The 15,039-nt window shown below is 35.8% G+C and overlaps 1 protein-coding gene across 1 annotated transcript in view; it reads right to left on the bottom strand.

Annotated features, from left to right (window-relative positions):
* The window catches only part of LOC123525431 (nuclear receptor-binding protein-like), a 42,310-nt gene that overhangs the window by 10,589 nt on the left and 16,682 nt on the right, over nucleotides 1–15,039 (bottom strand). The window contains exons 7-12 of the mRNA XM_053537881.1: nucleotides 5,211–5,291; nucleotides 4,839–4,894; nucleotides 4,062–4,163; nucleotides 3,309–3,438; nucleotides 1,911–2,019; nucleotides 876–926 (exon numbers count right to left, since the gene is read on the bottom strand). Of these exons, the coding sequence (XP_053393856.1) occupies nucleotides 876–926; nucleotides 1,911–2,019; nucleotides 3,309–3,438; nucleotides 4,062–4,163; nucleotides 4,839–4,894; nucleotides 5,211–5,291 (529 nt within the window). The remainder of the gene's footprint in view (nucleotides 1–875; nucleotides 927–1,910; nucleotides 2,020–3,308; nucleotides 3,439–4,061; nucleotides 4,164–4,838; nucleotides 4,895–5,210; nucleotides 5,292–15,039) is intronic.

Raw genomic sequence — 15,039 nt, 5'->3', positions numbered from 1 at the left:
AGCGTTCTTGAGTTATCATCCGGAAACGGATTGGTCTACATTCCGACCGACCGACCATCTGCAAAACAATATACCCCTCCTTTTTCAAAGGGGGGCATAACAAGATTCCTCAATGCAATGTCAAAGTTATGGGCCAGACAAGATCTGACATGACCTTTGATCTCCATGACCTTGACCTTTGAGATAGGAACCTGGGGTTTGCGCATAACACTCCACCTCACTGAGGTTAACATTCATGCCAAATATAAACAAGATTGCTCCATGCATGTCAAAGTTATGGTCCAGACAAACAAATCCAGACAGAGGCACGCACGCACACACAGATGCACATACACCGAACAGCCATTTGGATAGCTATGTCTTTGCATCCGCAAACAGGCTCGACAAATAAAGTATTTTGGATCGAGTTAAGGATCCAAGAGTCTTTTTTAGCAACAGTTTTAATTCAGCAGACAGAAACTAAGCACAAAATGAAATCATATGACAGAAAATTCAGAGTTAACCTAAAATTTATTTTATAATGCAAAGTACTTACCGAATATTTCATATAACAGAATAACATTTTTTTCCCAGAAAAACCTAATGTACTTTAAAAATCCATCCGAGTGCTGTTGTAAATGAATGGGAAACTAGGATATCTTTGCAGTCAAACGGCTGTTATCAAACAGTTCATGTTTTGTTGTGTTTTATGTTTAACAAACATCATTTGTGGCATAAAGGCATAAAAGTGGAAGGAGATGGTTTGCAGACCCTAAGTGCCTCTAAGGACATTATTTTAGGCAGGGACAGGCACCTGGATAGAGCTAATGACCTTCCACAAGCAAGATGGATAACTTCCTCAATAATTCAAATGTTTCAAATGCACTGTTTCTTACCTGACATCTTCTAAGAATTTTTCTAGTTCTAACCCTTGCACTTGAGAGAATCTGCAAAATAAATGAGAAAATACATATCTCTTACTTAGTGGAAATTCAATATTCACTCTCATGAAACCTTAAGACCTTCCTAAGTTATGTCTGTAAGTTATTCGCTGCAAATGGTTCAATATCAATTTTCATGTTGATTAGAGAATCCAACATTTGATTTCAGTTTTGTGAACAACATTATCAAGGCTTTATTACCTAATTCTGAGATAAACTTGTACCTTGTAACCAATTAGCAATCTTCACACTTGAATCAGATGTAGAGAACAAACGACTTATGGTGGCATGAAGGCTATAAAACTGAGGCTTGAGACCTGCCTAAAACCCAATCTTTCCATTGGTCAATTGCAAAATTATGCCCAGAAACAAGCAATCAGACGCAAAAAGTTTGAGACTGGTTTTGAAGCTCAAGTTTTATTACTTAAAACCCTGGTCAAACCATCGATGAAAAGCTTCCTTTATCTGAAGACAAACGCTGAAATGATTATCCAAATTTCTCCTGGAAAACTTCTGTCTATGTATCTGGCTAAATGGAAGTAAACTGGCCTAATGTGCATGAGAAATTATCTAAAAGAACTGTTAACTTCAAACAGGAAGTGATTACTCTGTTACATGTGAAGTAGTCCAAAAAAGTTCCATGTTGTTGATGAAATTTGGTATAATAAGTATTATAATTTTTGGTTTAGTGTTATTGCTGATTGTACTGAGATCTAGTCCATTTTATTCATTGAGTAAATGTTTACATGCATGTAACTGATCACCAGCAACTTTCATGGAGGGTGTTGTTTTTCAAAAAAAGGTCAGTTTTCTTATATGTGACATAACATTTAATTATAATTTCACTTCTATTTTTGGAAAGAAGGCATGTTATACTAAATGGCTACAGTTTTCTTATCAATCAAATGCTCTGAAGTACTAAAAATGAGGTTTCTAGATTTGTTTATATGAAGTAAAGAAGGCACTGAAATGTAACCTATAATTGTATACCTCATTAAAGTTGGTTCCTGGTCTCCACTGTATTTAATTTCAGCTATCACTTTTTTCGGTTCTGACTTCAATATATGGGTATCTTCAGCTATATTTTCTACTAGTTGTGCTGGAAAAAAAAAGGTACTCTTATTCTGATGCATTGGGAATATTACAATAGTGTGTTCATCTGGACATTAGTATCTCGTCAACTTGATTATTTCACTTCCTAGAAGTATGAGGGTGATAAGAAAAGTAACACCAACAACAAGATGTGATACAAAATGATCAGATCAACACACTAGTGTACCAGGTAATTGTCTTTTTATTCATACATCTTGTATCATCACAGTTATCATTGGACTTGTTTTAATCTGATCATTTGGTCTAATGGACTACTTTTTATCCTACTTTTGTTTTCTGCAATCTCCAACTACACAGGTTTAAGAAAGTAAGAGTTTTATTCAACAGAAACAAGAGTGCCAGAATGTCACAATATACGCCCCTCACAGAAAATTTCTGTACTCTAGCACCTGTATTTGCAAATGGAATTTAAATTTTGTGGTTGTTTAGTAATTATTGTAATTATTTTGTTTTTCTAAATCCACATAAAAACTCCTTACCAGGTAGAGCTTAAAATACACCTAAAATTTAAAAGTAACATCGATGTTGTACCACAGAAAAGTGGTCTTGGTTTTTCCCTACGTCAATTACAAAAAAGTTACAATATAAGTTATTATAGTAAAATAGAAGTCGTAATCTTAAAAAAAAAAAAAAAAAAAAATCAAAAAAAAATTGTAGTTACACAAAACTCCTGACAGGTGTGATTGCAATCACCTCAATGGATTAACGCATGTGTATACAGAAAAGTGTCTCGTTTTTCCTAGATAGTAAAAAAGTACAATCTAAGCTATTTTGTAACAACAAAGGGAAGTATTCTACAGGACCTGGCAGACACTCGTCTCATGATGGTATACAATTGTGCCAAGTTACAACAAAATCCCTCCATGCATGAAGAAGAAATGCTTCGGACAAAGTCATTCTTGTATCTGACCTTTGGCCTCTAAGTGTGACCTTGACCTTAGACCTAGGGACCTGGTTATTGCGCATGACACTCCGTCTCATGATGTTTTAAACAAGTTTCATCAAAATCCCTCCATGCATGAAGAAGATATGCGCCGGACAAAGTCTGTGGACACCGCCCAACTGCCCGCCAGGAGCGTTCCCATAATACGTCCCGTTTTTCAAACGGGCGTATAAAAATGATATATATTGATGACAGGGGCCTCCTTGTGCGAGGTTACAGTTGCTTACTTCCTATTTGCTAATCAAAGTGTCTGTAGTTCTGCCCAGGTGCCCCGAGTCCTCATAAACCATCAAAGCTGAAAAGAGGCCTACAAACTAAATTGGATGACTTACCATTATTTACAATGGCATGAGCAGCAAGTAATGTTAATGAATGGACTTCAAACAGAACAGAATGGAATAGCAGATCTCTGGCAGTAGGTCGTTTCTCTGGATCTTTCTCTAAACATTTCTCTAGGAAATCCTGTCAAAAGAACACAACTGAAAATAGCAATCTTAACTGCAATATAAACAAACAAAATTTCCTTTGTCCCAAACTTAGATAGAAAATAATAAATAAATGGTAGTAACATTTCCATCTATTTCAAAAATAAACTGGTCTATTTTGAAAAGAATTCAATGACGGACTCCTCAGCTTATTCAGTTGAAAAATCTGATACTTGTCTTTTAGGGAGATACAGTCACCACTCTTGATTGGCTTAAGCATGTGCTTATTCCACAATAATAATACTCCCCTTACTTAATTAACATTCTTATGTGGTGAACATATTAAATTCTTTCTCTTCCATTTGTGTGTTTCTTAATTCACAAGTAAAACAATGCTATATTTGAGTACGACCCGGACTGCAGATTTGGTAATTTTCACATCATTTTGATAGACAGCAGATGTATTTGCATTCACAAAGTATTGTTAAGAATTTGCACTTCTTTTGTTCATTCTTCTGGAGTTGATTCCTAAAATATTCAAGAAAGTTCTGAATTTACACACTGCTCTGTGAATATTAGCAAAAATAAAACCACCATGAGTGTTACCCAGTCTACAGTATCAAGTATTAAAGTATGCAAATAAGTGGTAAAATATCTCACCCTCTGCAGAGGATTTTCTATTGACTGGAGTGTTTTATCTATGGCTTCCATTGTGATCACATTTCCACTCTCTCCATTTCCTTGGATACCAAGGGCAGCCATCTTCAAAGAAAAGGAAAATGGTTTTCTTCATTATATTTATTTCATGCAGTCTGTATACAAAATTATGTACCCTTCTGAAATTGTGACTGTATTTCAGAAAAATCAGAAATTAACAATATAGATTTGATAAAATTAAGGTATGGCAATAACAGGTAGTGATGATGAAAAATTGTTATAAGACAGTGGACCCTCAACTGACAACTGTCGGTAATTTCCGTGCCATTATGTTCTTGTACTGATTGTCTGCTTTCTTTGGACATTCATCTAGCTCATATGAGTATTTTGTTTTCAGCTCATGTCGGAGAATGCCGAATCGCATATTTATGGAGGATATGTAACCTAATAGAAATCTCAAGTTGTCATTACAAGGTCCACTACTTTAATATGGAAGCTAATCAGTTATCAGCCTTTTCCCTGGGATTAATGGTGCACACTGCAATGTTACTATTAATTAATTTGTTTATAACAATAACAGATTTTTTTCAGATCAATCATGACAGACTAAGTGTGCAAAATACTAACAAAAATTTTAAGAAGTTATTCTAAAGTATTAGACAGAACACAGAATACAGTAATACAAAATTTGACTCCAATAAATGTTATTCTAATACAAAGTTCATAAATTCTCAGTGTATATCTTTTCACAGACAGCATCAATGATTATACAAAGAGTACCTCTAGAGCACACATTCCAAATGAGTAGATATCTACAGCAGTGGTAACTCTTCCAGCTGAAATTATAATAAATACAGTTACATGATTGTTTGCAAAACTTAGGACTGGTTAACCAGAAACATGATGGCTACCCAAGGCAGCTAGTCAATTTTCAGACTGGTCAACAAAGCATATTATTAGTGAAAAAGGCATCAGATTGGTCAACCAGAAATATGATTTGTATGACTTTAGGCAAGTAAATCATTTTACATTAATATGTAACATTTATTCAAGGCTTTTTATTTTCAATCAGAACTGACTGATCTGTAAAACTGATTCATGACAAAATTTTATCATTTAACAGTACAAAAAGCGTGGCTCTATTAAACTTACATCCATATTCCGGTGCAACACAGTGCATGTTTTTCAGATCATCTCTGTATGTTTTCACATGGTGCATTGCATCTGGGGCAACTGTAAAACAGGAAATAAAGGAAAAAAATATAAATATATCTAGGCATTGGAATTAATTTTTCTTACTGCAAGTTTTTTTCATGGCATCCAAATTGCCATTCTATTGCCTTATCTACTCACTAAATGATTGTTTCTTTCTGAAAAACAGCAAAAAAATATCTGAGGGAAAAAAGTCTAGGTGTACAAAGTAATGACAACTGTCGGAGTCATTTTTCAATCAGAAAGTTTTTCAAGTTGTTTTCCTTGAAAGCAGTTTCATGAGCTGGGCCTCGTTACACTACAGTTTTTTAACAGATCTGATGTCTTATACTAAAAGCAATTACTGTAATTCGGTATATGCACTGTTTATGCTGACAAACTTTACATATGAACAGATAGTAATAAAATACATATGTATATGTTCAATTACAGCATTATTTTAAAGTTGTCTTCAAAATACAGGTAATTTAATTGACACAAATGTATAGCTTATAATAATTTGCCATTTAAAGTGCAGAGGGAATATGAATGTATATTGCATAAAACTTTAGAAAGAAGATATCCAACTTATCTGATGTATACTCAAGTTCATTCTCTTACTTTAGGGGGAAATTTTTTTATTAGTATTTTATTTTGTTTGTTTGTTTTGGGTTTAACGCCATTTTTCAACAGTATTTCAGTTATGTAACGGCGGGCATTTAACCTAACCAGTGTTCCTGGATTCTGTACCAGTACAAACCTGTTCTCTGCAAGTAAATGCCAACTTCTCCACATGAATCAGAGGTGGAGGACGAATGATTTCAGATGCAATGTCCTTTATCAGATCGTCCCGAAGAACATACGCCTCACCCAGGGCTCGAACTCATGACCCCGAGATCCGTAGATCTGCGCTCTCCCTAATGAGGTAAGCGGTCCGGCTATTAGTATTTGAAGAGGAGATGCTATATCTCCCTATCAAACTCGAAATATTAGGGTTTCAAAACCAACACAATACCAACCTACACCACTGCCCCTCTCCCAACATGACTTCCTGGGTATTAGGTATTTTGCTTTCCAACTAAACAGCACATGTCTCAAGAATAAGATTCAAATAAGCAAACATTCATCAAACAACATAATTAGGCAAATTTCTTACTATGATGCCACCAAAGACGCTTGTATCGAACTCTTCTGAGGGAAAAATGGCTTTATAACTAGAAGATTCTTTTATAGAAAAGCGCATGTCTCCCTAATGCATAGTAGTAATAGGCAAGAAGTCAATAGGGAACAGGAGGAAAAGTCCAAGAGACACCGACAGTTGGCTACAACAGGGATCATCAACTCGGCATGTCTAACCATCCCAAGAAGTTTCAACATTCTGGGCCTAGTGGTTCTCAATTTATGGATTGGAAACGGTTTTCCATGTTCTGGCCCCTGTGACTTTGACCTTTGATCAAGTGACCCCAAAATCAATAGGGGACATCTACTCTGCATGTCCAATCATCCTATGAAGTTTCAACATTTAAGTTTTTGATCAGAAAGAGTTTTCCATGTTCAGGCCCCTGTGACTTTGACCTTCGCTTAAGTGACCTCAAAATCAATAGGGGTCATCCACTCTATAAGCCCTATAACTCTATGAAGTTTGAAGGTTCTGCTCAAATGGTTCTCAAGTTATTGATCAGAAATGGTTTTCCACTTTCTGGCCCCTGTGTCCTTGACCTTTAACCAAGTGACCTAAAAATCAATAGCGGTCATCCACTCTACATTTCCAATCATCCTATGAGGTTTCAACATTCTGGGTCAAGACAGTTTTAGTGGTTCTCAAGTTATTGATCAGAAATGGTTTTCCAGGTTCAGGCCCCTGTGACCTTGACCTTTGATCAAGTAACCCCAAAAATAATAACTGTCATCTACTTTGTAAGCCCTATCATCCAATGAAGTTTGAAGGTTCTAGGTCAAATAGTTCTCCAGTTATTGATCAAAAATGAAGTGTGACAGACAGATGGCACCTGTGACCTTGAACTTTGATGGAGGGGTCATCTAACTCTGTAAGTCCTATCAACCTATAAGGTTTGAAGGTTCTAGGTCAGATGGTTCTCAAGTTATTGGTCAGAAATGGATTTCCATGTTGTGGTCCCTGTGACTTTGACCTATAATAGAGTGACCCTAAAATCAATAGGGGTCATCTACTCTGCAAGTCCAATCAGCCTATGAAGTTTCAACATTCTGGGTAAAGTGGTTCTCAAGTTATTGATCGAAATGGTTTTCCATGTTCAGGCCCCTGTGACCTTGATCTTTAATACAGAGTGACGCCAAAATCAATAGGGACCATCTACTTTGCATGTCCAATCATTCTATGAAGTTTCAACGTTCTGGCTCTAGTGGTTCTCAAGTTATTGATCGGAAATGTTTTGCCATGTTCTGGCCCCTGTGGCCTTGACCTTTGATGGAGTGACCCCAAAAACAACTGGGGTCGTCTACTCCATAAGCCCTACCATCCTAAGAAGTCTGAAGGTTCTAGGTCAAATGGTTCTCCAGTAATGGAAATGAAGTGTGATGGATGGACGGACAGGGCAAAAACAATGTCTTCCCCAGTGGGAGGGATAAATAATTATGACATTTCCAAACCCGCAAAAAGATTTTGATACAGGCCCCTGTGAACACGACTTTAACATCACATAATTACGTCAGATTATTTTTGGACTAACACAAACACATATTACATTTTGTGTGCTGCCTACCAAGCCCCATTTACCACTTGATGAAACAGAATGCCTTTAAGGTAGTTCTGCATGTTTGGATCAAAAATTTTTCTACAATGTAGAATTTGATTAAACTCTGATTTTTCAAAACTTCAGAATACACCTAGAAAATTCAGCAAATAAAAAAGATAGGATCGTGTGCTTGATTTTTTGCTGGACTGATTCGAAAATTTTGGACCTCACGCAATATTTCATAATGGGAGTCTATGGGAAAATCATAACTTTCATAACGTTTCCGCGTACAGAAAATTTTCTACAATGTAGATTTTGATAAAACTTCTCACAGTTGTAAATAAACACATGTCCTATAATTTGGTGAAATAAAATATATAGGTCTGTGTGCTTATTTTTGAACTATTTTACCATGATTAAAGTGAACCGGACATTTCACGCTAATTGTAAGACATTATTTTTATTTTTTAGTGTGTCATATGTTTTAATATCATATTTCGGCTTTAGAAATACAGCAGCAGTGTCATTGTAATAAATTTACTCACAGTTTTTGATTAAATCATAAAATTATTTTCATTTCCGTAAGCCAGAACCAGGCTTTATTCTACGTTTTCTGGATAAATGACGTTACGCCATCACTTCCGGTTTATCAAACGTGCAGAACTACCTTAAGGTTAAGATAACATTGTATTCACTTCAAAATGTTATTAAACCATCAGCTTTAACAGGCTGTCAACTGCCATTCCTCAAAAAATGAATTTTCATTAAAAATATTGCTTGATTTTGTCAAAATTATAAGAATTTCTGAAGTGCAGACAATCTATTTATGTTTCTAAAAGGGAACAAAGAAAAATTAGTACACAGATGTAAACAAAAGTTTTCATTATTGGAACCTAGAGAAAAATCAGATCTTAGTTCACAAAGGATATTCTACAAAGTTGCTTTCTATGAAGCTTGACATCAGAATTGGTGACTCTGATAAATGCTGAAATTTAAGAGAATCCCTTCATTTTAAACTGATCCTTAGGCATATTAAGACATTGTTTCAAATAACATTAACAGATAATATATAGCAGTAATTGCCAATATAAATAAAGTTACAGTTCGCATTCTATCTGCTTAAAAATTTTCTTATATTGTCAACCAGATGCTATTCCCCAACCATAATGTGATACTTACAAACATACCTTAACTACAAATGCATAGAGAAGTCAGCATTTTTGTAAGTTGTCACAACCTAAATATTCCCAGTTTTCATACCAATTACAAACTAGAGATGCTTTTGAGAAAAGCGCATGTTTCCCACAACTGCCCCTATGAAAATTGTTAGTTTCTCTAGATGTTTTAGACAAGTGGATTCAATTAGATGGTCTGGATGAGTAGATCAAATCAGTAATTCAAGGGCCATAAATCAAAAGTGCCTGGGCAGATTTGGCTAGTTATCGAACTTGGGTAAGGTCTTATGGCCAAACACATTTTGTTAAAGTTTGGTGAAGATCGGATGAGAAATGTTCGACTTAGAGAGCAGACAAGAGTAAACAGACGTATTTTTTCGGTAATTCAAGGGCCGTAACTCTAAAATGCCTAGACCGATTTGGCTAGTTATCAAATTCGGCCGAGGTCTCATGGTCAAACACATTTTGTTTAAGTTTGGTGAAGATCGGATGAGAAATGTTCGACTTAGAGTGCGGACAAGAGTAAAAAGGCTGATTTTTCGATAATTCAAGGGCCATAACTCCAAAATGCCTGGACTGATTTGGCTATTTATCAAACTTGGCCGAGATCTCATGGTCAAACACATTTTGTTCAAGTTTGGTGAAGATCGGATGAGAAATGTTTGATTAAGAGTGCGGACATGAGTAAAAAGGCCAATTTTTCGATAATTCAAGGGCCGTTACTCTAAAATGCCTGGACCGATTTGGCTAGTTATCGATCTTGGCCGAGGTCTCATGATCAAACACATTTTGTTTAAGTTTGATGAAGATTGGATGAGAAATATTTTAATCAGAGTGCGGACAAGAGTAAAAAGACAGATTTTTGGTAATTCAAGGGCCATAACTCCAAGATGCTTGAACTGATTTAGCTAGTTATCGAACTTGGCCGAGGTCTTATGGTCAAACACACTTTGTTCAAGTTTGGTGAAAATCGGATAAGAAATGTTTGACTTAGAGTGCGGACAAGCTTTGTGACAGACACACACATACACACACACACACACACACTGAAGTAAATCAATATGTCTCCCATACCGCTGTGTGGTGGGAGACATAATTAGTTTGGAGGTAAAGCGTACTGATAATGTTCAAAAGATCTTTTGCCTTGCAGTTTATTTTGAAGTTCTTCTTATTCTTGCATTAAATACTTCTAAATTTGTTTGAGTGTTTATCATTTTCTCTACAACTATTTCTAATTTGTTTGGGTGTTTATCATCTTCTCTACAACAAAACAACAGAGAAATTTCCAAAGCCTATATCGCAAATAAGAAAAGCGCAGTATCAAATCAAATGTGGTATCCTTTAAATGCATATAGAGACACATATAAATAGAAAGTGAATGACGAAATATATGAAATCAACACGTATATTTAAATACAAATTATCAAAGACAGAAATGGAGAAAATGGGAATAGAAAGGAAAATGCATAGGCAAAACAAAACAAGAGGGTCATGATGACCCTGAATCGCTCACCTGAGTAATATGAGCCACATGTTTAAAATGGCAAACTGATGCTAAAATGTTAGAAAGTAGGTCAGTAGGTCACATTCATTGAAAGTCAGTTTCAAGATTGATATGCAAAACTGTACCTGTCATCCAAATTTCAAGGCTGAATCTTAACCCTTTACCCCAAAGATACTAATTTTAACACATCTATCTATTACCCCATAGATACTAATTTTTAACACATCTATCCATTACCCAATAGATACTCGTTTTAACACACTTAAATACACTGATAGTTTAAATGCAAAATACCAATAAAATATATTATTATTATTATTATTATTATACCAGATTTGTTGAGTGCCCTTTTCATATGGAATATACGTTAAAGGGCGCTTTACAATTAAATTTGTGACATATCACAGATATGTAGGAAAATAACAAGACATGACATATGTAATCATAAAACTGAAACTGAATTATTTGATTAAACGCCTTTTTTATAAATGATATATTCAATGGTGTTGTACATAATAATAAACAAGAGGACCATGATGGTCCTGAATCGCTCACCTCTTCCCACATGATCCAGTTTTGAGTATGACGTCGTTTTTTCTATTATTTGACATAGTGACCTAGTTTTTGAGCTCATGTGACCCAGTTTTGAACTTGACCTAGATATTATAAAGATGAAAATTCTGACCAATTTTCATGAAGATCCATTGAAAAATATGGTCTCTAGAGAGGTCACAAAGTTTTTCTATTATTTGACCTACTGACCTAGTTTTTTAAGGCACGTGACCCAGTTTCAAACCTGACCTAGATATCACCAAGGTGAACATTCTGACCAATTTTCATGAAGATCCATTCAAGGGTATGGCCTCTAGAGAGGTCACAAGGTTTTTCTATTTCAAGACCTACTGACCTAGTTTTTGATCGCAGTTGACCCAGTTTCAAACTTGACCTAGATATCATCAAGATAAACATTCAGACCAACTTTCATACAGATCCCATGAAAAATATGGCCTTTAGAGAGGTCACAACGTTTTTTCATTATTTGACCTACTGACCTACTTTTTGAAGGCACGTGACCCACTTTCGAACTTGACTTAGATATCATCAAGGTGAACATTCTGACCAATTTTTATGAATATCCATTCACAAGTATCGCCTCTAGAGAGGTCACAAGGTTTTTCTATTTTTAGACCTACTGACCTAGTTTTTGACCGCACATGACCCTGTTTCGAATTTGACCTAGATATCATCAAGATGAACATTCAGACTAACTTTCATGAAGATCCATTGAAAAATATGGCCTTTAGAGAGGTCACAAGGTTTTTCTATTATTTGACCTACTGACCTAGTTTTTGATGGCACGTGACCCAGTTTCGAACTTGACCTAGATATCATCAAGGTGAACGTTCTGACCAATTTTCATGAAGATCTTGTGAAATATATGGCCTCTAGAAAGGTCACAAGGTTTTTCTATTTTTAGACCTACTGACCTAGTTTTTGACGGCACGTGACCCAGTTTCGAACTTGACCTAGTTACATCAAGGTGAACGTTCTGACCAATTTTCATGAAGATCTTGTGAAATATATGGCCTCTAGAAAGGTCACAAGGTTTTTCTATTTTTAGACCTACTGACCTAGTTTTTGATGGCACGTGACCCAGTTTCGAACTTGACCTAGAAATCATCAAGATGAACATTCAGACCAACTTTCATACAGATCCCATGAAAAATATGGCCTTTAGAGAGGTCACAAGGTTTTTCTATTATTTGACCTAATGACCTAGTTTTTGAAGGCACGTGACCCAGTTTCGAACTTGACCTAGATATCATCAAGGTGAACGTTCTGACCAACTTTCATGAAGATCTTGTGAAATATATGGCCTCTAGAGAGGTCACAAGGTTTTTCTATTTTTAGACCTACTGACCTAGTTTTTGACCGCACGTGACCCAGTTTCGAACTTGACCTAGATATCATCAAGATGAACATTCTGACCAATTTTCATGAAGATCCATTGAAAATTATGGCCTCTAGAGAGGTCACAAGGTTTTTCTATTTTTAGACCTACTGACCTAGTTTTTGACGGCACGTGACCCAGTTTCGAACTTGACCTAGATATCATCAAGATGAACATTCTGACCAACTTTCATAAAGATCCCATGAAAAATGTGACCTCTAGAGTGGTCACAAGCAAAAGTTTACGGACGGACGAACGCACGCACGGACGGACGACGGACGACGGACACCGTGCGATCACAAAAGCTCACCTTGTCACTTTGTGACAGGTGAGCTAAAAATCAAAGGCCTGAATGGCCTGAGTCGGCTAATGATTGATGTACTGACAGTATAGTCTACCAGTTTCAGTTTGTTTTTAGTTTTTTTCTTAAAATTTCATAACACAGCTCGATATTTACCCAAAATATTATATCCGGATACGATTACACTTTTCTCCAGTTTGAACAATATATTTTACAAATTGTGATGATACGAAGACATTTAGCAGCAATTGGCAGTATCTGACATTGAAGTTAACGGTTAAATTACCTCTTATTTAAATCTTTCCATAAAAAAGTTGTTTCGTTTCGCCAAACATAGACGATCTACTTTCGATTTCAAAAACTACAAGAAAATACAATTTAATGTTTCGCCGATTTGTTTATTTCTCGAAAAGTAAGAATTAAAATCATTTTTAATATCAGTAGTAACTAAACAAACCAGTAAGAGCTTCTTCTTCCGATAATTTATCCGTTTCCCGACTGCAAAATTCAACCCACGCAAAGTTTATAGAAATCATACGATGCGTGTTTACATTCAATGTGGGAGAATTAAAGCTGATCGGCTATGTTACCTAACGCATCCAGACGATTCAGATTTTGTTTTTAAAAAAGCATTGTGTGCGTTTCTGTAATTTTATATACGTTTTTATACGCTTAGAAATTATTAGACATGCGTATTTGCATTATTTCTATACGTAATTTACGCTAATACGCATCTTATCTGGAGCCCTGCTGGAACTATTTTTTGTCTTTCGCTGGATGTTACCCAAGCTTTGTAAGCCTGCGCAATTCTTAAAATGCACATTTATGCTTAATGAGTTACATTCGAGAATTGCACAATTACAAGTCATAAATATGACAGATTACATCGTATATTGGTCATAGCAAAGGGAATTGACACAACTTAACTTCATTCATGCAGTGAACTGTTTGAAGTTTGAGAAATCTAATGGAACTACATCCCTTCACTGGTTATTTGGTCCATTTAGAGAATCGTTGGATAGCAAGGACTCGTCAAAAGGCTTTCAGCCTTTAGCCGACTCAATAATAGTTATTACAACAATATCAATAACGACAATGATAACAATTACAGCCTTATTGCAACAAACAGCCATGACCGCACCCCTCCCCTTGAGGTTGCTTTACCCCTATTTCCAATACCAGCGCTCAAAGCACCTGGTATGCCCAGACGGGCTGCATATAGAGGTTCAACCCCTCGGTTAATGGTGCCATCATATACTGTATCAGATAGAAATACCACACACTTCAAGTGAAACTCAAGTCTTGCAAAAAGCACACACAGAACGTCATAACGTTATAATTTGAACAATTTTGGTAGAGGACCACAAGGCAATGCTACATACCAAATATCAAAGGCCTAGGTCTTGTGGGTTTGGACAAGAAGATTTTTAAAGTTTTTTCCTATATAAGTCTATGTAAAACTTGTGCCCCCCAGGGTGGGGCCTCTTTTCACCCCAGTGGCACAATTTGAACAATCTTCATAGAGGACAATTAGATGATATCACATGCCAAATATCAAGGCTCTATGCCTTGCGGTTTTGGACAAGATGATTATTAAAGTTTTTCCTTTCAGTTGCCATGGCAACCAGAGTTCTGCACAGAATTCAATTCTTTGAATAATTTTGAAAGGGGGCCACCCAATGATCATTCCTGTGAAGTTTGGTGTAATTCTGCCCAGTGGTTTTCAAGAATATTTTTTTAGAAATGACGGACGACAGACAGATGACGGACATTGAGCAGTCAAAAAAGCTCACCATGAGCCTTTGGCTCAGGTGAGCTAAAAATGATCTGAAAATTTTTTTTTCAAGAGGATTTGAACTCCTACAAAATGAGATGGTCATTTGCAACTGCTATCTGCATTTAACCTGACTAAGCTATTTTGCTAAATACAGTTAAAATGAAAGAACTATCAAGATCTACTTGTCAATTAATGTACAAGTAATATGAATTGTTGTTTTATCAATTATCATGAAATGGATATGTTTTGGCATTTGTGAACCACAAAATCGTTGGGGATTAGTATACAGTTTTTTTCTATTAGTATGTAGTTGATTCTAGGTTAAACAATTTTTATGAAATTCCAGCTACCAACATGCAAAATCACCA

The sequence above is a fragment of the Mercenaria mercenaria genome, chromosome 3, assembly GCF_021730395.1.
Source record: "Mercenaria mercenaria strain notata chromosome 3, MADL_Memer_1, whole genome shotgun sequence".
NCBI classification, from domain to species: domain Eukaryota; kingdom Metazoa; phylum Mollusca; class Bivalvia; order Venerida; family Veneridae; genus Mercenaria; species Mercenaria mercenaria.
The sequence above is the reverse complement of the archived record's forward strand: the minus strand, read 5'-3'. Positions and strand labels throughout refer to the sequence as shown.